We start from the raw sequence: 22,711 nt of genomic DNA on the forward strand, positions 1-22,711 counted from the left end.
AGAGGTCAGAGCTTCTGTCAAGCACCGGGGGGTGGACTGGAATCCTGAGGGGCTCTGGAGTGCCAAGAGATGAGAGGACCCAGGGATTAGCCCTGGGAAAATAGACAAGGCTTTAAAACTTCACGCTACCACTCCTACCCCACCTCCTTTTGAACTGGGGTCCCGGCACCCCAAAGATGGTGTGTAGGTGGCCTGTGCATCTTCTTTCCCATCTCCTAGCTGAGGAGGAGGATGCTAATTAAAACGAGTAGGTAGCCCACAACAGGGCACCTTGGGCCCAGGTTTCTATAGAAACCAAGTCATTCCTTCACCTTTCAACACATTTCCCTGTCTCCTGACAGACTCTAGCCTTGGAGATGTGGATAGCTCTGACATCTATCCTACCCATCCCATTAGTCAACCAGCACCACTGCCTGCTGTGTGCTGAGTAGGAGCAGTCTTGGAATACTGTGCGTGAGAACTTGGTGGGCAATGTCGTGGCTAATCCTCATGTCAACTGTCAACAGTATGGGGTAAGAATAGTTATCCACACCAGTTCTGGACTAGTGACCTAGGGCTGCCGCAACAAAAATAGCACAGACTAGGTGGCTGAAGAAACAGAAATTCCTTCTCTCAGTTCCAGAGGTCAGAACTCTGAAATCAAGGCATTAGCAGAGGAGGAGCTGTTCCAGGCCTTTCTCCTTGGCTTGTAGATAGCCATCTTCTCCTTGTGTCTCTTCTCATCACCTTCCCTGTGTGTGTCTGTCAGGAACTGTGTCCTGACTTCCCGTTTTTATGACACCGGTCATATTGGATTAGGACTCACCCTAATGACCTCACTTGAACTTGATGACCTCTGTAAAGTCCCCATCTCTAAATAAGGTCACATTTTGAAGTCCTGGGGGTTAGGACACAAACATACCTTTAAAAATATATTTACTTATTTACTTATTTTTAGAGAGAAGAGAAGAGAGGGAAAGAAACATCAATGTGCAAGAGATACATCAACTAGTTGCCTCTCACTCACCCCCAGCCGGGAACCTGGCCTGCAACCCAGGCATGTGCCCAGACTGGGAATTGAACTGGTGACCCTGCAGTTTGCAGGCCAGCACTCAATCCACTGAGCCACACCAGCCAGGGCAAACATACCTGTTTTGAGGGAACACAATGCAGCCAAAAACAGGCTCTGGAGTCAGACGGGCCTGGGCTGGCATTCTAGCTCTGTCACTTACTGGCCACTTGATCTCATCAAACCTTGGCTTCCTCCTTTGTTGAAAGAGGAATACCATCTCCCACAGGGGTTGCTGTGTGAGGACTAAAGGAGACATTTGGCACTCCATCTGCTGTGAGCCGGCCCTCTTGTCATTGTCAAGAGCAGAGGATGCTGGGCATACCCCACCTGGTAGTATGCAGTCCACCTGAGTCCTCCTGTGGCTGTGGTGGACCTGGCCGTGCACATACACACTTACCTGATTCAGCACGTGCACCTCATTCTCTGCCTGGGGATTTCTCGTTGCTGTGGGAGCTTGCTCAGCCCACACAGGACAGTCCCAAAGTGCCAAACATTCGGTGCCTCCAGGGGCAACCCTCAAGACCCGAGGGATAGGGTCAGTAGTTAAATATTCCAGCTTCCCCGTAGTAATTCTCATGTGTTCTCCATGGGTCCCAGCAAGACTGAGTCGCCACTGCCCACAGGTATAGTTAATGCAGCCTCCATCTACTTTCAGCTTTCCCTGAATTAGCCTTCTGTGTCATGCTTCCTGAGGTCACCTCCCAAATAAACTCTCTGCACTCAGGTCTTTGCCTCAAGGGCTGCTTTTGAGGTACTGTGACTAAGAGAATGACGACATAAGGATCACAGAAGTTAAGAGGCTTGTGCAAGGGCACACAGTAAGGGAGTGGTGGGCCTTGGATTTGAACCATGACTTCTTTGACTCCAAAGCCCAGCGGTCCAATGACTAAATTACCTCAACTCCAGTCCTGATGCCTGTATGTACCTGTCTGTATCTATCTTCCCTCATTCTGCTTGTTCTCTCATACTTTCATGCTCAGTAAGAAAGACATTTTATAGAAAAGGAAAATTCCTTCTCCTTTTCTACCCTGAGAGATATAACCTATCCCAGGTCTCCTGCCTTTCCCCCTTTACCTCCATGCCACCTCCACTCCAGAGTGGGAGACACCAGGGGGCCATGAGAGGAGCCTGCAATGCCCAATGTGGTCGGGAGGAGTGAAGTCATCTCAGCTAACTTCTCAGCCCAGGGGCATTTACTGGGGTCAAGCTTTGAGCTGGGCATGATCAATAAAGCTACACAGCCATGGACCCTACCCTGAACAAATGGGAAGTTTTATAATAGAAAAGAGTCTGTTTCCTCATGTGGAAGGGATAATAAGAGCTCCTACATCAAAAGGTTGTTGTGAAGATCGAGTGAGATTATACACATACTGGGTTAAGCACACACACAGTGAGTCCTCAATAAATGGTAGTTGTTATTATAAGAGTTAAACAGAAATATAAGGTCCTTGCTGTAGGGAGGACAGCAAGGAGCAATTATTTCTGTCTTGGAAATCAGAAAGTTACAATTTCAGTTGGATCCTGATGAGGAGTATGAGTTGGGACACTTAGGTTGCTGGTAACCATGCTGTTCACTGAATGAGGAGAGAGCCTGTCCAGGAGATAATAGTGATAAACAAAGCCCAGATGATCTCCTGAGGATGATCAGTTGTCAGATGAATATACTTTAATGTTTTCAACTATTGTTCCTTCGGAGACCACGTTCTAATGTTACCAAGAATGTCTAGTGTGGCTGGCAGTCTGGTTCTCCCCACTGTGGCCCTTGAGCTCCTAGGGCCTAGGAGCTGAGGGCCTAGGTAGCCTGGAGCACAGACAAGCCATCCCTGATGTGTCTGGTCTCAACTCTTGACCCACAGAATCCATGAGCACAACAAATATAGGTGCTCTGAGTCATCGGGATGGTTGGTTCCACAGCAGTAGTAACCGAAACACCCTTCCAACCCTCTATGCCCGTGTTCCTGAAGAGAAAAGATAACTCAAATGCATGGCACAAATAAATAATCTTTAATTTCAACAGATAGCTCCCTAGTATACCAGACAATAGGCTGTGGGAAAAGATACAGAAGCATCCAAAGAGAGAGCTATTCTAACTATGCTAATTCCTTAGCACAAGAGAAATTACTTTGGTTCACACAGAAATACAGAAAGCTCCTCAGGGTGTGACAAGGAGGGAGATCATCCTGGGTGAGGGTGCGGCGGCCATTTGAATCCATGTCACCATCCTGTGTAGGTCTTCTGTGAGTCACATCACCATGATTTGGTCGAAAAAATGTTGCTTTTGCTCTATCATATTCTAGTTTCTTGACAGACATCCACACTACTGTTACTAAAGGTGGGGTCTTGCCACATAGGGGGACACTGGGGGAAGGTGCACTGATGTGAGAGGCAGAGAAGGGAAGGCTCAGGACTGGGGTCCTGGCCCACTGCCTTGCCCTCCAAAGGACACACAGGCACACACGCGTCCACCTGTGAGGGCACACGCACGAGAACATCCACATACGTGCCCACAGGGAGTGCCCAGGAATAGGCTAATAGGAGGAAAAATTCGGTTAAGCCAGGAGAGGTCTCTTACACTGGAATATTTTTTTGTTGCTGATTGGTTCTCCAAATAGTCTAAATCTATATTTATCATGTCCATGAAAGAGAAGACAAAGTACTTACACTTTGGAGGAAAGGTATCAGGTTCAAAGAACCCCAGGCAACAGCAGCCTGTTCCAAAGTTACCCGGTGGGTGTACATTTTGGGTGTGGGGGTCGGGCCTCCCCCACGTTGGCCAAACACTTGGAAAGTTTCATCTCGATGGAGGCCGGCACCCTTTGGGACGCCCATCCTCTGGCTTGAAGGTTGAAAGTGCATTTGGGGTGCGGGGTGGGTTTGGGATATCAACAACAGCAAGAACTGCCAGTAAGTCTCACAGCAATGCCAGCTCAGCTTGTGGCACAGGGATGGGGCTTCCGGAAAGTTCTCAGGCCTCACTCATTGAGGGTGGCCATTTGTGATCAACAGTCAGCTTCCTCTCAGTTCTGAGAGAATTTTGGGTGTGTGTATGTGTGTGTGTGGTGAGTGTATACGCAGGTGTGGATGTAATAGGTAGATGACACCTTTTTTTGTCTTAAATTTTCTTCCTTTTTTTCATTTCTTTTAAAACAAACAACACCTGCCCTCCCTGCAGCCCTCAGGTCACCTCCAGCGAGGCAGGAGACACGCGGTCACACTCGGCCCGGGACCTGAGGCTGTGCCACTGCTCCACAGCTGTGCGGTGAGTACTGAGCATCCGCCGCCAGTGGTTGGATTCGGACGGCCCCGAAGAGTACTGGCCGATGACAATCCTTCCGATGAAGTCGTTGCTGCTCTTCATGTTGTGGCCGAACACTGGAGAGACAAAGGGATGGGAGTGGGGCGGTGGGGGAGGTGAGGGGAAGGAGGGAAACAGAACAGGAGGCAGGAACAAGACAGAGGCCATTAGTGTACACATTCCTCTACTGCAGACACAGGGTCCTTGCTTTCAGGACACTGTGTTTCTTTCAATGGTGAGAATTCCCTGATTGTCTCAGCTTGTTCTCCCACAGGCTCCCTGTTCCAGTGGCACTGGGTCTCCTGCTGCCTCACACCATGCCAGGTGCATCCTACCTTCCAGCCTCTCTCCACATTGGCTGTTCTTTCTTATGGAAAGCTACCCTCCCACCCCCGGCCCAGCAATGTGCAACATGAAACTTATGTCCCGTTGCCAGCTGCTGACAGAGCTCGACAACTAGTCAGTTCTAGTAGAACAGTCAGTCATCACTGGAGTCCAGATGAGTGGTTACACCAGGGTAGCCGCAACCCTGCTGCCCTGTGGGGCTCGCTCAGTCTTGGTTGTGGGGCCTGTTCTGCATCTCAGGCCTCTACCCACTAGATGTCAGTAGCACCAGCCCCAGCTGTCAGAACCCAAAATGTCTCCACACATGGCCAACTATCCCTGGGGTGGGGTGGGGTCGAGTCCTTCCAGATGAGAACCCACTATCTTATGCTGTGGGCCGAGGGGCCACACATCCTACAAGAATCCTGGCTCTGTCATTTGACTAGCTCTGGGATCCTGAAGCAGGTGAAGGAACCCCCCTGAAACTCAGTTTCCTCCTTGGTTCAGAAGACGGGGGGCGAGAGAGAGAGAAACATGGATTTATTATTCCACTTATTTATACATTCATCAGTCATTTCTTGTCTGTGCCCTGACCAGGGCTCAAACCCGCAACCTTGGCATATTGGGAAGATGCTCTAAGCAACTGACACTCTACCCGGCCACGGCGGCTCAATGCAGTCTTCACAGTACTTTACGTCACAAGCTGGGGTGACGTTCTGACCAGTAAAACTTTCAGCACACAGTGCCTCCCTAGCACACAGTAAGCACTCATTTAATGTACTGCTATTTCGAGTCTATATTTCTATCTGTTGACCTTTTTAAAAAGAGACTTCGTATTTCCTCTGTTCTAGGCAACAGAGGCAGGTTTCCTGACAGAAACGGCTACAGCGATTTCTTCTGTCTCCTGCTGTGCTGTAGGTCTCTTTGGAAGGCTTTTCTGTTAATTCCAATGCAGGCTTAATTTGTGTCTTTCAAGCCTAATGAGATAGCTTGATTTATCTTCTCAGCCAAGTTCCGCCTAATTCTTTATCTGCATGTGGGTAGTCCAGGCATGCCATCTCATTACCGGGAAAGCAGGCTGTGTCTGTGTTACAAATGAAGGACTACAGACCAGGGAATATCGCAGATTCACCCAGCGTGAGCCAAGCAAGGGCGGGCTGCATCCCAGGAGGGAGGCCATTATCAAATAAACCGGCTAAAATATGCACCCCCAAACAGAGCCTGAATGCTGACGAGCCTCTGCTCTCCCCCTGGGGTTCCCAACAAGAATTCCAAATGAGAAAAATGGGGAGTGGCGGGGGGCGGAAATAAGAACAAAAACCTCACCCATCGTCGAAAAACCACAAAGACTTAGAGGGAACTAGGCAGAGGGAACTGGGCTGAGGGAAATGCCATGTGTCTCCACCAAGGGTGTCCCGTACCTGTCGGCTCCAAAGACAAAAATTGGACCATGTATGTTTTTTGTACACTGGGTCAAATGTTCAGTATGCCCAGGTGGACCTCCTTTACATGAAAACTAGGATGGGCCCTGGCTGGCGTAGCTCAGTGGATTAAGCGCAGGCTGTGAACCAAAGTGTCACAGGTTCGATTCCCAGTCAGGGTACATGCCTGGGTTGCAGGCCATGACCCCCAGCAACTGCACACTGATGTTTCTCTCTCTCTCTCTATCTCCCTCCCTTCCCTCTCTAAAAATAAATAAATAAAATCTTTAAAAAAGAGATTAAAAAATACTAAGATTCAGTTAAAAAAATACTAGGATGGAATCTTCGTTTAACGAAGAAAATTGCTAAGGAACTTTCTGGTGCATTTGAAAAAAGTTTTTTCAACTTTTAGGTAACACCCAGAACTGTTTGGAACTGTACCTGGTGGGCAGTTAAGGTTTGATCTCACCAAACGAGAACAAGTTACCAGAGGCCCCTTCTCTGTGGACTCAAATCTAAAACAAGATACTATTGTTTATTTAGCAAGATATTATTATGAGACCATTTTAGACCCCATTTGGTTTCCTTCCCTGTGGGCAAGAGAGTCTCTCTTCCTCTGCCTTACCAAGGCTGCAGTGAAAATGCAGAAACATCTTACTAAATAAGTACAGGTTCTGCTTCCCTGGGGAAGGGGTTTTAAGAAAGGAAATCTCAAAACATGCCCATACACTGTTGATGAAGAGGAAGTTGGTTCAACTTTCAGGGGCCTGCTCAGTATCTACTCAAAATAAAAACATCATAACTTGTGATCCAGCAATTCTACTTCTAGGGCTTTACCCCATAAGAATTATCTGCACAGACGGACAAAGATAGACATAATTTCTGCAGCAAACCAGAGCCTCCAACCCGAATCTGGCCACCACCTGTTTCTTCTAAGTTCTACTGGCGCCCAGTCAAACCCACTAGGACATTGTGTCCACGGCTGCCTTTGCACAAGAACAGCACAGCTGGGCAGTTTCAACAGAAACCGTGTGGTCCAAAGCTGAAAATACTTACTACCTGGGTTTTTACAAAAACATTGGCTGATCCCTGCTCTGGAATATTGTTTACAAGGATGAGAGATGGGAACAACAAAAATGTCCATGAGGGAGTGTGGCTGGGCTGTGGTGCCCACCCACTCCCCCAGCCTACCCTGCAGGCTCCCCGTGGCTTCTGTGGATAATGTCCTACCAAGAGCACCCACCATTCTCTGCCTGGGCCACACTAGTCTCTGCTTATAGTGTGATTTATGGTGGGGACCTTACAGTGTGATTTATTGGGCTACTCAATATCAACTCGACCTTGAAAGAGGTGGGAGACTAGGGTGAGCCACTTGGACGGTCAGCCAGGCCTCTGTGACTGAGCCCCCATCGATATTCTGGACACCACGGCTTGAGTGAGCTTCCCCACCTGGCACCACTCCGAGTGTGCTGCCACACACTGCCACTGGGAGGGTTCCGTGCTGCCCACAGGACTCCCCTGGGAGAGCATGACTGGGAACTTGTGCCTGGGCTGTTCCCGACTCTACCCTGCACACCCTTTCCTTCTGCTGGTGTCAATCTGTGTCCTTTTGCTGTAATAAATTGTAACCAGTATAACAACTTTTCTGAGTTCTGTGAATCCTTCGCAGCACTGAGCCTGACTTAGGACCTCCTGAGCTGCGGTTACTGCTCCTCAAACGTCCCTGAGTGGCCCGCCTCCCTGCCCTATTCCCTGACAGTTGTTGCTTCTTGGGATCACCTTCCCAGCAGCCTGCCAGCACCCAAGTCATCGTGTCAGGATCAGATTTGGGAGGCACCCAAGACTTAGACTGGAGGGGACTAATTAGATCATTTCTGATGTAACAACAGCATGGAAACCAATGTCACTGTTAAAAATGAGACAGATCTATATATACAAACAGGGAAACCTCCAACACCTGATATTGCTAGGAGACAAAAGCAAGTTGCAAAAGTTTATACAGACACATTCTCTTTTTAAAAAAATATATTAATTTATAGAATAGAAACAGTATCTGCAGGAATGGTCACCAAACTGTTCAAAGTGGTTCCTCCTAGGGAGGGGAAACAGAGGGAATGTTTTGTTTCTTATCTTATATTATTATGTACAGTTTAAACTTCTTACAAGTGCATATTATTTTGGAAAAAAATAAGTTGCTGTTAGAGAGTCCACATCTAACTCAACAGAAGAGGAAGAAGTCCAGAAGGAAGTCATAGCCTACGCTCCTTATCCCAATCTGCAAAGTTACTTGGCTTGATGAATCACTTGGCCCTTGAAAGCTGGGAGCTTCTGAGTGATTCAGCCTTTGTGACAGGAAGCAGTCGCTGCTGTGGCCATCTGAGTTAATTGGCAGGCTTTGGTACTTGCAAATTGCTTGGTAAAGCTATGGCAATCTTAACAGTCTTTCAAAAACCAAACATTTAAAATGCAAATTATAGTAAGCTGAAGCTGCATAAAACTAATGACGTCTATGACAAAAGCTGCCTGGAAGAACAACAAGATTTGCTGTCACTGTAAATTCTAGGGAGCGTGTGGTTGGAGAGGACAGAGAACGAAGACGGGGACACTTGCAGAACACAGAAAGGGGCTCAGAAATAGTGAGCCAGAGACCCCTGCCCCCTGTACTTCCTGGGTAAGGAAACCAAGTCACCGAGCTAGCTGGGGATCAAACTCACCGTACTCGCAGCAAATGACCTGTAAAGGAAGCCAATTCCTCATAACTAGATCCTTCCAATCCTCTTCTTCAGAAGCAATCACATCAAGAAATTTTACTGCAGGGTGCCCCAACTGTCACCACTGGCTGTGACAGGGGACCCTTTTTACCACAGTCGCTAGCACGTTACTGGGCACAGATGTACTCCAATGCACCCTAGTCATCCGGAAGCAACTTCCCAGCAGTCTGTGCAGTCTGGACAGAGGCAAAAGGCATCTGACGAATCAGAACAGATGTCACATTGTCCGCACACAAAGCCCAGGAAGAGGGCTCCCCACATTTTCTCTAAGAACCTATATCCTATTCATGGATTTAGGCATCCTTCATGTGAACTTGGTCATCTGGTTCCCCATTTGCAGTAATTTAAATTAATTTAGTGGACTGTGACTACCAGACGGATACAAACAACTTAAAAAAGTACAGCAGAATGGGGCCTTGTGGCAATGGGCAAACACCCTGTACTCCTTCACAGAGCCCAGGGACAGTCACTAAGTGACGAGGTTTTGACGAAGCGTGGAGAGTGACACTGCTTTCTTAGGCACCTATTGCGTATGGCCCAGGGCTAAACGTAGCGTGTGGATTAACTTAGTCTTTACATCAACCCTCTAGAGTGAGGTTTCTCACCCTCAGTACTACTGACACCTTGCAGATCACTTTGGGTTGTGAGGGGCTGTTCTGAGCCTCATAGGATGTTTAGTAGCCCATCTGGCCTCTACCTTCTAGATGCCATTAGCAGCCCTCTCCCCAGCTGTGACAACCAAAAATTATCTCCAGACATGGCCCAATGCCCCCAGGGAGCATAATCCACCCCGGTCCCCCTTCATGGAGAAACGCTGTTCTAAAGGAGTTGCTGCCACTGGCCCATTTTGCAGGTGGGGAGAGCGAAGACCTGGGAGGTACAGGGAGAGTACTCACTGCTCCAGTCACTATGCGGCTGCCCCGAGTGAGGGAGGGGCAAGTTTGGTCTTTCACATGCTGATATTTGGGTAAAAATGAGTTTGTTCCTCCCTCTTAGAGCTAAACTCCTTTGCTTGCTAATTTAGTTTGCCAAGATGATTCTGGAAGGGAGGCTGGATGAGTTGGAGTGTGGGTGTGATAAACACTGCAGATTAAAAGGAAAAAAAAATCTTTACCTTTACCAATGGGAGCAGACTAAACAGCTCTCCAGTTCGCATGTTTGGTTCACAAGGTGATGCCCCAAATGCAGCTCCGGGCCTGACAGCACAGTGTAGGGGTGCCCCCAGATCCAGCTGTCCCCCGTAATCCACCTCTTAGGTGTTGGGTTGAGCTGCTCCCCATTTCTGAAAACAGGCACTAAGCCAGCAAACCCAACCCAGGCTGTTGCACCACGGGGGGATCCCTGCACTCTTCAGAATGTTCATCGGTTATCTCAACCCCTGGAGGAGCCCCAGAGCAGTCTACACATTCCTGCCCCCCCTCCCCCCATGGGCCAGCTCCAACCCAGCCCAGCAAAGGTGGTACCCATTCTTCTTCAACTTCTGCAAAATGTCCCCAGAACTCCCTCTTTTTTCTTCTCTCCAGAAGCTACTTCAGGTTTTTCTTCAAAATAAGGTGGGCCATGTCCCTTCCCGGGGCCTCAGTTCCCTGTTTATACAACGGGGGAGTGTCTGTAGGTTTTAAGGCCCATTGGAGCCCTGTCATTTCTTTGGTTCTAAGGAGCTTCAGCCACGACTTAAGAGTGAAGTGTCTTTAAGCTCTCTTGGCTTACTCTGTGAGTCACAGCAGCTGCTCAGAGAGAACTTTTTTCTCCATGTTTTTCCTTCCAACAGGCAAAATGACAATTTAGATAACTACTATAATAATTAAAAATCAGCAATAGTGAATCCTGAGTTCTGTAAACCAGTCCCTAGGCAAAGTACTTTATGTAACATTTTTTTTACTTCATCCAAACCACAGTCCTATTAGAGAAGGTACTATTTACACCCCCATGTTGTTGATGGGGAGCTAGAGGCTCAGAGGGCTAAAAGGCCAAGGGCCCACGGTCACACAGCCGACACATGGCACAGCAGCAACTGAGGCTCAAAGCCCAGCATCATTTTTCCTTCTCCCGCCTAAGAGAGAAGTCTCTCCTCCTCTTCCGCTGACCCTGACATGTGATGAAGGACAAGATTAGGAGGAGAAACACATTGTACCCGTGTGCATTTGAAAGGAGTTAAATCCTCAAGCTGGCATGTAAGGCGAGAGGTGTCAACAGTCAGAGTGGCCTCCAAAATCCCCCCAGAAGGTGCCATGTTGGAGCCCTTCACACCCCTCTCTAGGGTCCAGGATGGTCAGGTTTGCCTCCAATATCTGAATGGATAGCTGCTTTTTAAAGCAAGCAGCAGAAAAGAAAGTTGGCTTATGTTTAGGGACTGTTGATATGCACAAAATAATAATAACACCTAACACTTAGATAGTGCTTACACGTGTTTATTCTACTCAATGACTCTATTTACAAGTAAGTGCTATCATCTCCTTGGGCCTAGAGGACACACGCTGGCATGATGGCCAGCCTTCCTGAGGGTGGGCCTGGAGAGAGCCTCGAGGAGGCCTACAAACCAGCGTAGGTCGTTCAGGAGGAAACTCTGGGATCCAGGGCTTGGAACTGATCTAGAAAGGGACATACAGGCTCCGGTGGCCATGTCCACTTGACTCCTTGGACCCCTTGTTTTTAGACCCTCATCCCACTGAAAGCACAAGGCCCAGGGCAGAGGCCCCTGTTGCCCAGGTCTGTGGGCAACTTGCTCAGGGTGAACTGGATTCCTTTTGCATAGTGGTTCCCAGCTACAGCCAGTTTTGCCCCCAATCTGGCAGTCAGGAGACATTTGTGTTGTCGCAATTGGGGGTGGTGGTGTTATCGGCATCTAGTAGACAGAGGATAGGGATGCTACTAAACACCTTATAATATACCAGACGAGCCCCCCAAATAAAAAATCATTTGGCCTAAAATGTCAACAAGTGCCCAGGTTGAGAAATCCTGCCTTAAGGGAAAGGCATGTGTGACAGGGTTTCCTTCCATTAATACCTAGTCCTTCTCCTCCTCCTCCTCCTCCGCCACCAAAGGAAAGTCACTGAGAGCCGAGAGGCTATGCAGATCTACAAGGAAAAACAGCTGGGAGACTTGGGGATAGGGAAGAAGGGAAGTCACATCATTTAAGCTGACATAGATGAAATTCCAGAACAAATTCAGGCTGAGAGAAAATTAGGAAGTAGCGGAAGGACCATCTGAGATATGTTGCCATGGCTTATGAATTAAATCTCTTTCTCCCTCCTCAAGACATAGAAGTCAAGATTGAAAATTCTTTTGAAATTCCTTTGGACCTTCCTGTCGGACCACTTCTGCACACCGGTGTGTGGAAACAGCCATGTACAACCTGTGTTTATGAAGCCAACATAGGGTTTGAAGAACCACTTTCAGATCTGTCTGTGAGCCACGCTGTCTTGGAGGAAGCATTTAAACTGTGACTATAAAATAATGTGCTTGTTTTTTATATGAACAACCAAAATGTATATATCCGAATGAGGATCGTCTGTGTACATTTGTTTTAGCGATTCTGGCATTGCTTTGGGGGAAATGCTCACTAAAAAGTGTCTCCAGGACGAGTTACAACACACCTATTGAAGCTTTATGGGGATAACCAATCAAATCTTCCCCCTCCATCTTCTAAAATAATTGAGAATATAAAGCAAAAATATCACGAGCATGAAAATCACCTGTGAGAGAGGTGACATGAGCAGAGTTGTGTGAAAACAGAGCTGAAGTAGCCAGTTCAGAGACACCGCCCTTCACACCTTATTTTCCACACTGGACTAAACTGCCACCTACTGAGAAGTCAGTAAGAATGAGAACATCCTGCTGGTAAGGACTGATGACATTGGACTTTGTGATAACCAAATCACTAACCAGTCAATGAAGTATAAATCTAGCTTTTTGCCGGTTGACTGAATCTCAAGCCAATGAACACTTCTAACCTTACCTCATCGTTCACCAACGAACTCTTCTTTAAAACAACTTACCTCATTTTTTCCCTTTTTCTCGTAAAAACCCAGGGCTCCACTCCCAGAGGAGGGGACACTACTTGGGCTTCTGCCTGAATCTCTACCTCCAGAATCGCAGTTCCTCTGATCCCAAATGAATGCTTTTCCTTCTATTTCACTGCCTAGATATTTTGCTTGACACTTGACAGACTTTTAAGAAATACCAGTGCTGGGACCTTAACCCAAGAGATTCTGTTGATTGGTACGGGAGTGAGGGCCTGGATGTTATCAAATGCCCTCCAGACAATTCGCAGGTTAGATACACTGTGCTAGATGCAAACCAAAATATTAGTTGGATTGCAGAAAGGGGCCTGATCTTACTATGTGCTCTCCTCAAATTAAACTTCTCTGACCTGCAGGGTAAAGCCTGACCAGCAAGCTCACTAAAGGAGTCACAGAGAATGCTGCTTACTGTGGGCAGGTTCGTTCCAGAGAGAGAAGGGGGACCTTCGACACCTTAATCTTGTCCATCAGAGGACCATGGGCCTGTAGAGTCAAACTCACCTAGTTCCCACTCTGGTAAGTCAGTTCTCCCTGGGAAGACTGAATAAAGGATAGAAGAGAATAAATGGAATAATGAAAGAGAGCCCAGAGGTGTTGGTTTAGGGTGTGGGTAGGCAACCTTTTTCCATAAAGGGTTAAATAGTAAATACTATGGGCTGTAGTCTGGGTCACGACAATTCTGCCATAGTAGCAGAAAGCAGCCACAGATAATATGTGAGTGGGCATGGCTATGTGACCAACAAAAATATGAGTATTTGGTCTCTGTCCCCACTTCCTGGCACAGAGCTCCAAAACCTTTGTAATTTCCTGAGTGACAAGGATAAGAGGAGCATCATTTGTTACTTTTGGTCTTAGTCCCTGGTTCACAACACAAGAGCTTGTAGGACCCTTGGATTCTTAAGAGTGATAAGACTATCTTCTGGCCCTGGCTGGGTGGCTCAGTTGGTTGGAACATTGTCCTGTACACTGAACAGTTTCAGGTTCAATTCCTGGTCAGGGCACATATCTAGGTTGTGGGTTTTGTCCCTGGTCAGAGCATGTACAGGAGACAACCAGTCGATGTTTCTCTCTCTTTCTCTCTCTCCCTCCCTCTCCTTCTCTCTGGAAAATCAATAAACATAGCCTCTGGTGAGGATTTAAAAAAAAGAGTATCTTTTGTATGCTAATGAGATGACTGGTGGTTGGGGTCTCCAGATACTTTCAGGACAGAGGCTGGTTGCCAGAAATACCAAGACATGATTAGGGGTTGAAACTGTCAGCCCCAACCCCAACCTCTGGAGAGAGGCGAGGGGCCAAGGCTTTCACCAACCACGCCTGTGTAATGGTTTTCTCCATGTGTGTATGTTACACTTCGATAACAAAGTCAACTTAAAAAAAAACAAATGGGACTAACACCTGCAACTGACCTTGATAGGCAGGAAAAAAAGTGAACAGAGAGATAGCGGGTGGATAGATGTGTGATCAAGAAAATGGCAAAATTTCATTGTAGAATCCAGGTGGTGGGAACAGAGGGGTTGACTAGACAATTCTTTCCGGTTTCTTTTTTAAGTTTCTTCAAAAAATGTTGGGATCTTAAAATCCCAACACACAAACAGCCAAACAGCTCAACTGTCCTACTTTTTTATAGCCTTTACTTGCTTCTTTGTGCCACAGAAATATCCGTTTCTGGGTCGGTGTGGCTACTCAGTTCATGGGCTGGTCCGGACCCTCGAGCAGAAAGGGGACTTGGTGAACCACTGGAGACATGGGAGGGAAGAAGACAGGACTCTCTGGAGAGGCGGCGAGGAGCTCCCAGTGGGTGCTGCTAGGTTATCCCAATGACCACAGTAGCCGAAACCACACGCGGCCAGACCACGGTCCTCGGCCTGAACTGAAAGGTCTTGCACCCTGATGTTTGGTCTACTCGCAACACCAAACAAGTGGTTCAAGTCCCCTTTGGACCAAGGAGCACCCCGGACCCTGCTCAGAGCGCGCCCCTGCCTCCTCCGACATAAAAGGTGCCCGCACCCGGAGTCACCAGAGAGCTGCAAATGAAAAGCACAACCACTTGTTTCATTAAAGAAAATTTCCCCTCAGTTTTGTTTTCCAAAGTATTATTTATATAGATTAAAATCCATCCACTTTAAGTATAAAACTGGATGAATTCTAACCATTATATACAAATGTGTAACCACCATCGCAACAAGATATCGATCTCTCCCTGAAAGAGTTCCCTGGGGCCCTTCCTCCTCCAGCCCTCCCCATCCAAGCGGCCCCACCCAGGCAGCCGTGGCCTGCTGCTTGCTGTCACTATCCTTTTTGGCCATAACTAGAATTCCATAAAAATCGAATCTTACGGTATATTGTCATTTGCATAATGTTTTTTAAGTTCATCCATGTGTATGTGTATTAATATTTCCTTCTTTGTTATTGCTGGATAGCAGTCTAAGGTACGGATGTGTTATAGTTTGTTTGGCCATTCACAAGTTGATGAACATTTGCATTGTTTCCACTTTTTGACTTATCACAAATAATGCTTCTGAAAACATCTGTGTACATGATGTTTTGTAAACATATGTTTCTATTTCTCTTGGGTATTTACCTCAGAACGTAATTGTTGGTTTGAAAGGTAAATGTATATTTAAATTTATAAGGCAACAGCAAACAGTTTTCCAAAGTGGTAACAGCATCTTGCATTCCCACTCATTTCATTACTTTTTCACTCATTTTATTAAAAAAAAAATTCACACCCCAGGCTTTGGAAGCCAGCAGTCAATGTGGAGCTGCTTTGTCTATGCCAATTAAGAAATAAAAACTAAAGTCAAATCTGAAGCAGATCTAGGTGTGGTGGGGGAGGTTCATTTCATGGTTGCTGCTGATTATTTTTCTGTACATTTCCATATGTTTGAATTATTATATAATACATAATTAAAATAAAAATATTTTAAAGGTAAAAAGAATAACTAAGAAACCACCTCATAGTTGTTCAGCACCTAATAATTTTCAAAGCTTGCTTATTTCATCCTTACAAGAATCCTTTTTGGGGATACCAGGAATTGGGGCCACCCTGGGTCATAAGGGGCTAAAACATTTGCCCACATCATCTGTTTCAATTGCATGCTTCTAGAGGATACAAAAGAGTAAACAATTATGCCACTTTTTGGAATTGCAAATTCTGACAATACCTATCAAAACTGGCCAACACATACGCTTTAGCAGAGCAGTCCCACTGCTCAGGCTTTAGCTCGTGGTCTGCTTGGACCTCCTGAGTGGAGACATGTGCGTGGGTGCTCTCTCCAGCAATGTTTCTAACTGCACATAACAGGAGTCAACCTCAATACTACCAACCGGGGGCTGACTAAATAAACTCTTCTTCAGCTCACGGGCTTAATGGAATATCACGTGCCATTAAAAATTATTAGGGGGATCAACACTCCACGTCAGCCACGTCGATCTCCGTGCTAGTTCCTCCATGCAAGGGCCTTTGCACTTGCCATTCCTTTGGCTACAGCATCCACATGGCATATCCCTCGCCTCTCACCTCTTGGCTCAAATGTCACATTCTCTGTGAGACCTTCCCTGACCATCTTTTCAAGGACTGTAACCCTCACCCCATGCCTCACTATCCCCTTTCTCTGCTTGTTTTCTCCTTAGCATGTAACTGCATCTCTACGTGGCCTAATTCAGATATTCACTTTGTTTATTGTCTGCCTTCCCACAGTCAAGCGTTAGCCCAATGGAACTGGGATTTCCATCTGATTTGTTCGCTGCTGTGTCCGCAGTGCCTGGCTCATAAGAGGTTCTCAACAAATATTTGTAGAACAAACATATACATATGCTGACATACAAAAATGTGAAAGATAGAGTAGGTGAAAAGAACAAGTTGTGGAAAAGTATAGATATTTTGGATGCTAACAACAGAGGGTAGAGATAGATAGATACATACACAGAGAAGCACACATACCATATATACCTATATACATGTGCACACACAGATACACATATATACACATGAGTTCGTATGTTCCCAGAAAGAAAGAAAGCCACAATAAATTGTTGAGAGTAGTTACCTTTAAGTAGGGGGAATTAGGGATTTTTATTGTTGAATTCTCCTCTCTCCTGTATGGTTATATGATATATATATATTTCAACATTCATCTTTTATAGTAACAATATTAAAAATCATCAGTCCTCTTTTTCCTGTGTAACCCCTTTTACATTACCACATGCACCCAAAAACCACCTGCCCAGGCCACACCTTCTGGGAAATGGGGCTTATTTACAGAGCAAGATGTTCCTGTCTGCCCAAAGTTATTTTTAAAGGTTTTATTTATTTATTTAGAGACAAGGGAAGGAGGGAGAAAGAGAGGGAGAGAAACACCAATGTATGAGTGAAACATAGATCAGTTGCCTCTCTCACATGCCTCAACTGGGAACCTGATCTGCAACCCAGGCATGTGCCCTGACTGGGAACTGAACTGGTAACCCTTCGCTTTGTGGGACGATATTCAACCAACTGATTCACACTGGTCAGGGCTGTCTGCCCAAATTTTTATGGGCAGAAACAGGGAAGTCATTTGAAAATTCTGCCCAGATGAGCAGGAATTCTCCCTACAGGTTCTGCCTCTGAATTCTGCATCCTCAGGCAGCTAAAGTGAAACCACTGGGAATGATGAAAGGTTAAAATGCCATAAGAATAAACAAGCCTCAAATAGGAACATAACAAAAGCCACTGGCTCCAAGCCCAGGCCAACCTGCCTTTCACAGCTGCTGGCAGAGGTCACCACCGATAAAATCCAGGAGGCTCTCTCAACCTCGGTACCACCGACGTTCCCTGTCGTGGGGCTGTCCTGTGCATTGTAGGATGTTTGGCAGCATCCCTGGCCTCTACCCATTGGATGCCAATGGCATCCTTTGAGTTGTGACAATCAAACTGCCTCCAGACAACTGCCAAACATCTGCTGGGAGACAATATCAGCTCTGGCTGACAATCACTGGTATAACTGCTTTTCTATGTCGGCAGGTACCTGAGGCTTGCCAGCCAAAAGGTGTTTGGTGGATTTTCTGCAGGGACCACTCTTATTGGGCTGCATTCCCCAAACCTGGAGTTTGGGGTATGGGATCCCCGTTGTTGACACTGATCAGGAGCTCAGAGGCAACAGGCCCTCAGGGAGGCAGCGAAGCAAACTAGTTCATGGCTCAGGCTGGCTCTTTGATTTGCCCCCGTGAGTACCTATGGCACCTGTGGCTGTGCAGTTGTCAAAACCTTCTCTTCATGGACAAATAGCTGGACTACATTTCCCAGCCTCTCTGACAGGGAATTGTAGCCAACAGAGCCGGAGTGAAGTGGAAGTGATGTGAATAACTTTCAGGTGTGGCCTATTAAAATTTCCCAAGCAATCCTCAACTCTCTTTCTCCCAGCCACTGGCTGGAAGTGAAACCCTCCAAGGCCTGAGATGGCAGAGCCGCAAGATGGAAGGGGTCTGGGTCCCAGAATCACCACATAGAAGTCCACTCATAAAAGGACCCACAAGAACCATGTGCAAGCAAGAAAGAGGCCTCTAGTGTGTTAAACCACAAAACCATGGGGGCTGATCTATCAGAGCAGTTAGCCTTACCTTAACTAAGACAGTGACTTTTAGCAAGTTACTCAAGTGCTCCGAGCTTTAGTTAACCCCTCTGTAAAATGGGCGTAATACCAGCAGCCCCCTCCTTTGGTTTTCGTGAGGACCCACTGCGACAGTGCTTGGGACCGTGACTCTTATTATTTGTGGGAAGAAGAGCTACTGCAGAATTCCTGCTCTCCTCATTAATCCCTTTTCACTTCTTTTCCAAGTGACACTCAATAGCTTGGAAGAGAGTGATTTGCCCCATCCTCAAACGCTGGAGGGTCACACTGGGTTTTAAGGATAGTTCTTGAAGCAGAGAAACCTCATTTATCACATGGTTGTCCAGGCATTGCTGAAGTGTCCTGGTCCCTCCTCACCGAAGACGCCACCCAGAGGCCAAGGAGACCCTGAACGAGGACAGAAGGGGAGCCCACCTAACTCTCCTTCGCTTCTCCAGCCCCAATAAAACTGAGTCGATAAAATCTGAAAGCAGACACATAATGGGAACTTTGGCACCAAGCCAGCGGACACTATCCTTGGGTCTGCTCTGCAACTCAGGGTCCTACAAGGAGTGGCCGCCAGCCAGGTCTCCAAGACCCTCCCTCCCCTGCGTGGGGCACCTCCCTCTAAAGACAGAGGGAAGGCTGAGCCCTTTCACTCACTCTGCTTATTCTTCACCCAACTGTCTGACTTACAAACAGGGGAAAAAACAAAAATGACCCCCCCCCTCGGAGCATGTGCCAAGTGTCCTTGCACACAGGTCGGCTCATCCACCCTTCATGAAGGCAGCGGGCACATCTGTCCTGTTTGCTTCTGCTTCCCCAGTACCTAACAGCCTGCACAGTCAGTGCTCAGTAATTACTTACCATCTAAGCTCTTCACGACGGCCCCTTCTTACAGCCCTGAACTCACAGGCCTTCTTCCTCTTCTTTGAACTAAAGTAGCTCATCCTTGCCCCAGGTCTTTGCACTTGCCATTCCTCTGCCTAGAACGCTCCTCTCCCCCATCTTTGCACAGCTGGCCCTCTCTTGGCTTCTATTACCCAGTTTGAAGTAGCGCTCCAGGTCCTCTCTGTTGCCTTACTCTACCATTATTTAGGCGTTTGTTTCTTGTTTGTCTCATCCCAACTAGAATGCCAACATAACAGTTGATGACTTATTTCTGTCTTTCTGCTATTTCCCTGGCACCTAGCATAGCACCTCAACATAGCAGGGGCTTCATCAGTATTTGAGGCTGTGTAACCCAGAGACTGAGAGCAGATTCTGGATTCAGGCGACCTGAGTTTGAATTCTGCTCCAGGATCTCAAGCAAACTACTTACCCTATTGCTGCCTCAGTTTCCTCATTCATACATGATGACTCCTACATCACAGTGTTGCTATGAAAATTAAATGAGTGAATTCATGTGAGATACCTGGAGCAGGGCCTGGCATGTAGGAAGCACTGCACAGGTGTTGGCTATTATTATTGTTAAAAACTGAATGAACAACCCTGATGTAGACAGTTCATTTATTATATGCATTTGAAAGATGGAAAATGGGTCCTGCTCCAGACGACATAGCAACCAAGCTCTGGGAATCTGATTTTCTGATTCCTAAATCACAGTGGTTTTCATTACACTGAAGGGTTTCCTTGAGAATGTGTGGAGACTGGTGGCACTACCTCCTGTGCCCCGAGGGCCCAGGCATTTTGAAGGTTAGGCCTTCTCCCGCTCATGGGCAGCTCTAGGTTGGTGAAGGCAGGAGGAAGTGATGAACAGAAAGGATACTCCTGGTTTCTGATTTTGTTCCATGCACAAGCCTTCATCTCACGCCCACCCAGGTGCTGGTCTTGGCTGCTGGGCACGATTGCTTTTAGCCAGCACTGAGGCACAAGGCAAGGCTGGGCCTGGCCTCAGCTGGCTCCCTTTCCCACGCTATCTACCCCAGGCTCTTCGGGGACACGTGTGGTTGGATAAATGCCCAGGGCCCTATGTTCTGCCCCATGTGGGTTTGCTTGGAATAAGGCTCCATTCAAAGGCACCCAAATCATTAGACAGCCATGAAAATGGGACAAAAATCCCAGGAGTCCTAGCAGCTGGTCCAATCTTCAAAGCCTGTCATTGGAATCCAAAATGAATGTTTAAGATTTAGCCATGTGTTACTGCCTGGGTGGACTAGGGCAGCCTCAGGAAGCTCTCTGGAGCGAGAGGCTGAGGTGGAGGTGCCACTGTGGGCTCTGTACCCACCAGGAGAGCCCCCCAGGGTGACAGGTCTCTGCTTCCACCCCCTGATCCCTTGGCTGGAGTTCTGCCTCTCTCCACATCCAGGTTCAGTGCCGCAACCCCCTGAGCCTCTGTGGCTGCCGGCACTGTCCTAGCACGTTACATGCATCATTTCCTTTTGTTCCCACAACACTCTGTGAGGTGGCAACTGAGGTCTCCAGACGAGGAAATCCTGGTTCAGAGGACTTAAATCACTTGTCAAGTTAGGGAATGGTTCTTTTTTTTTATAGGTATTCTTGTTATTATACCATTTGCTTTCTACTATTTGTTTTAAAGATTTTATTTATTTATTTTTAGAGAGGGAAGGGAGGGAGATAGAGAGAAAGAGAGAGAGAAACATCAATGTGAGGTTGCTGGGAGTCATGGCCTACAACCCAGGCATGTGCCCTGACTGGGAATCAAACCTGCGATACTTTGATTTGCAGCCCACACTCAATCCACCGAGCTACGTCAGCCAGGGTGAAATGGTTCTTTACAACTAATCCACCAGCATGTTCTGCTGACACTTTCTCCAATATTATATCCCACTGAGTTGCTTCTCTGAAACCCTCCTGCCCCCTCCCTGGTCCAAACCACCATTACCTCTCTCCTGGACCAGTATCATGGCCTCCCAGATGGTCACTGGCTCCCCGTCTTGCTCTTCTACAACCCATTCTCCACTCAACAGCTAAAATGATATCTTAAAACACCATCCAGATCATATCACTTCCCGGGCCATAACTCTCCAAAGACCTCCCAATGTACTTAGAAAAAAAAATACATACTTCTTATCCTACAGGCTCTCCTTGATCTGCCCTCGGCTACTTCTCCACACTCATCCTGCCTTCCCTGCTCTGGACATCCTGGGGTAGGGTGGGAGAACAGAGGAAGGGTCTTCTTGCTATTCAAATTGTGGTTCTCAGACCAGCATCAGAAATATGGATGCCCAGCAGCCCCTGGACTGACTTACTCAGAATCTGCATTTTAATAAGATGCCCAGGTGATCCATATGCTCACCAGGCATAGTGGTTAAGAGTGAAGAAGGCTTTGAAACCAAATGGCTTGAGTGGAAGCTCAGCTCAGCCATTCACCTGCTAGATGACTTGGCACAAGGCATGAGTTACTTCCTGTGCAGTGAAGAACCCCCCACCCAAATTGAGGTCTGACCTTTGCTCCTGCCTCCAGGGAGGTGATCTCCAGGACTCTGGGATGTCCTGCAGAAATGCCTTAGTTTGCCTGGGGTCTTTGGCCACTGTGGAATCCAACAATGTGATTTATGATGGCAGCTTCAGGGCCACACCCTGTCAGTTCAGACCTCGGAGAAACTGATGACTAAAGGTGGGAGGCACTGGTGACTGGAGGTCAGCCGCTGGACAGTATGTGACTGAGCTCCAGTAAAAACTCTGGACACCAAAGGCTTGGTACTCTTCCTTGGCTGGCATACTCTGTGCATAATATCACTTAGTGACCAGGAGGTAATGCCACCCCTGCCTCCTTGGGGAGGTGACTGGAAGCTCCACATCTGGACTCCTGGCCCCGTGTATCTCTTCACTGGGCTGGTTTTAATTTGTACCCCTTCACTATCATAAAACTGTTGTCATAAGTAGTGCTGTCCTCAGTTCTGTGAGTCATCCTAGTGCATTACTGAACCCCAGGGTGGTCACAAGGACCCCATACTTGTAGGGAACTGTAAAGGTGGTTCTGAGGACCCTTGAATCTATAGCTGATGTCTGATATGAGGCTAATCTTGTGTGGACTGTTCCCTCAGGCTTTGCACTTGGCTTAATTCATTTTACTTCCTTTCTCTGAGCTTCAGTTTCCCAACTGAAAAGTAGGCATACAATACATCATGCCTTATGTGTTTGTTGAAAGATTAAATGAGATAATGAACACACGAGTACTACTGTCCAAATTGTTCAGACAAGGAAACTGAGGTGCAGAGAAGTAAAGCAATTTGCCCATTGTCACCCAGAGTCTGAAGCCAGGCCTGGCTGACT

General features: G+C 47.2%; 1 protein-coding gene across 9 annotated transcripts in view; it reads right to left on the bottom strand.

Moving 5' to 3' along the window:
- Positions 1–3,032: 3,032 nt before the first annotated feature.
- The window catches only part of SYT17 (synaptotagmin 17), a 69,896-nt gene continuing 50,217 nt past the window's right edge, over positions 3,033–22,711 (bottom strand). For all 9 annotated transcript variants that reach the window (XM_045819504.1, XM_045819502.1, XM_045819498.1 and 6 more), the window contains one exon: positions 3,033–4,423. In XM_045819504.1, the coding sequence (XP_045675460.1) occupies positions 4,227–4,423 (197 nt within the window). In that variant the 3' untranslated portion in view covers positions 3,033–4,226. The remainder of the gene's footprint in view (positions 4,424–22,711) is intronic.

Source organism: Phyllostomus hastatus, unplaced genomic scaffold (genome assembly GCF_019186645.2).
Source record: "Phyllostomus hastatus isolate PE091 unplaced genomic scaffold, TTU_PhHast_1.1 phas_scaffold_385, whole genome shotgun sequence".
NCBI classification, from domain to species: Eukaryota; Metazoa; Chordata; class Mammalia; order Chiroptera; family Phyllostomidae; genus Phyllostomus; species Phyllostomus hastatus.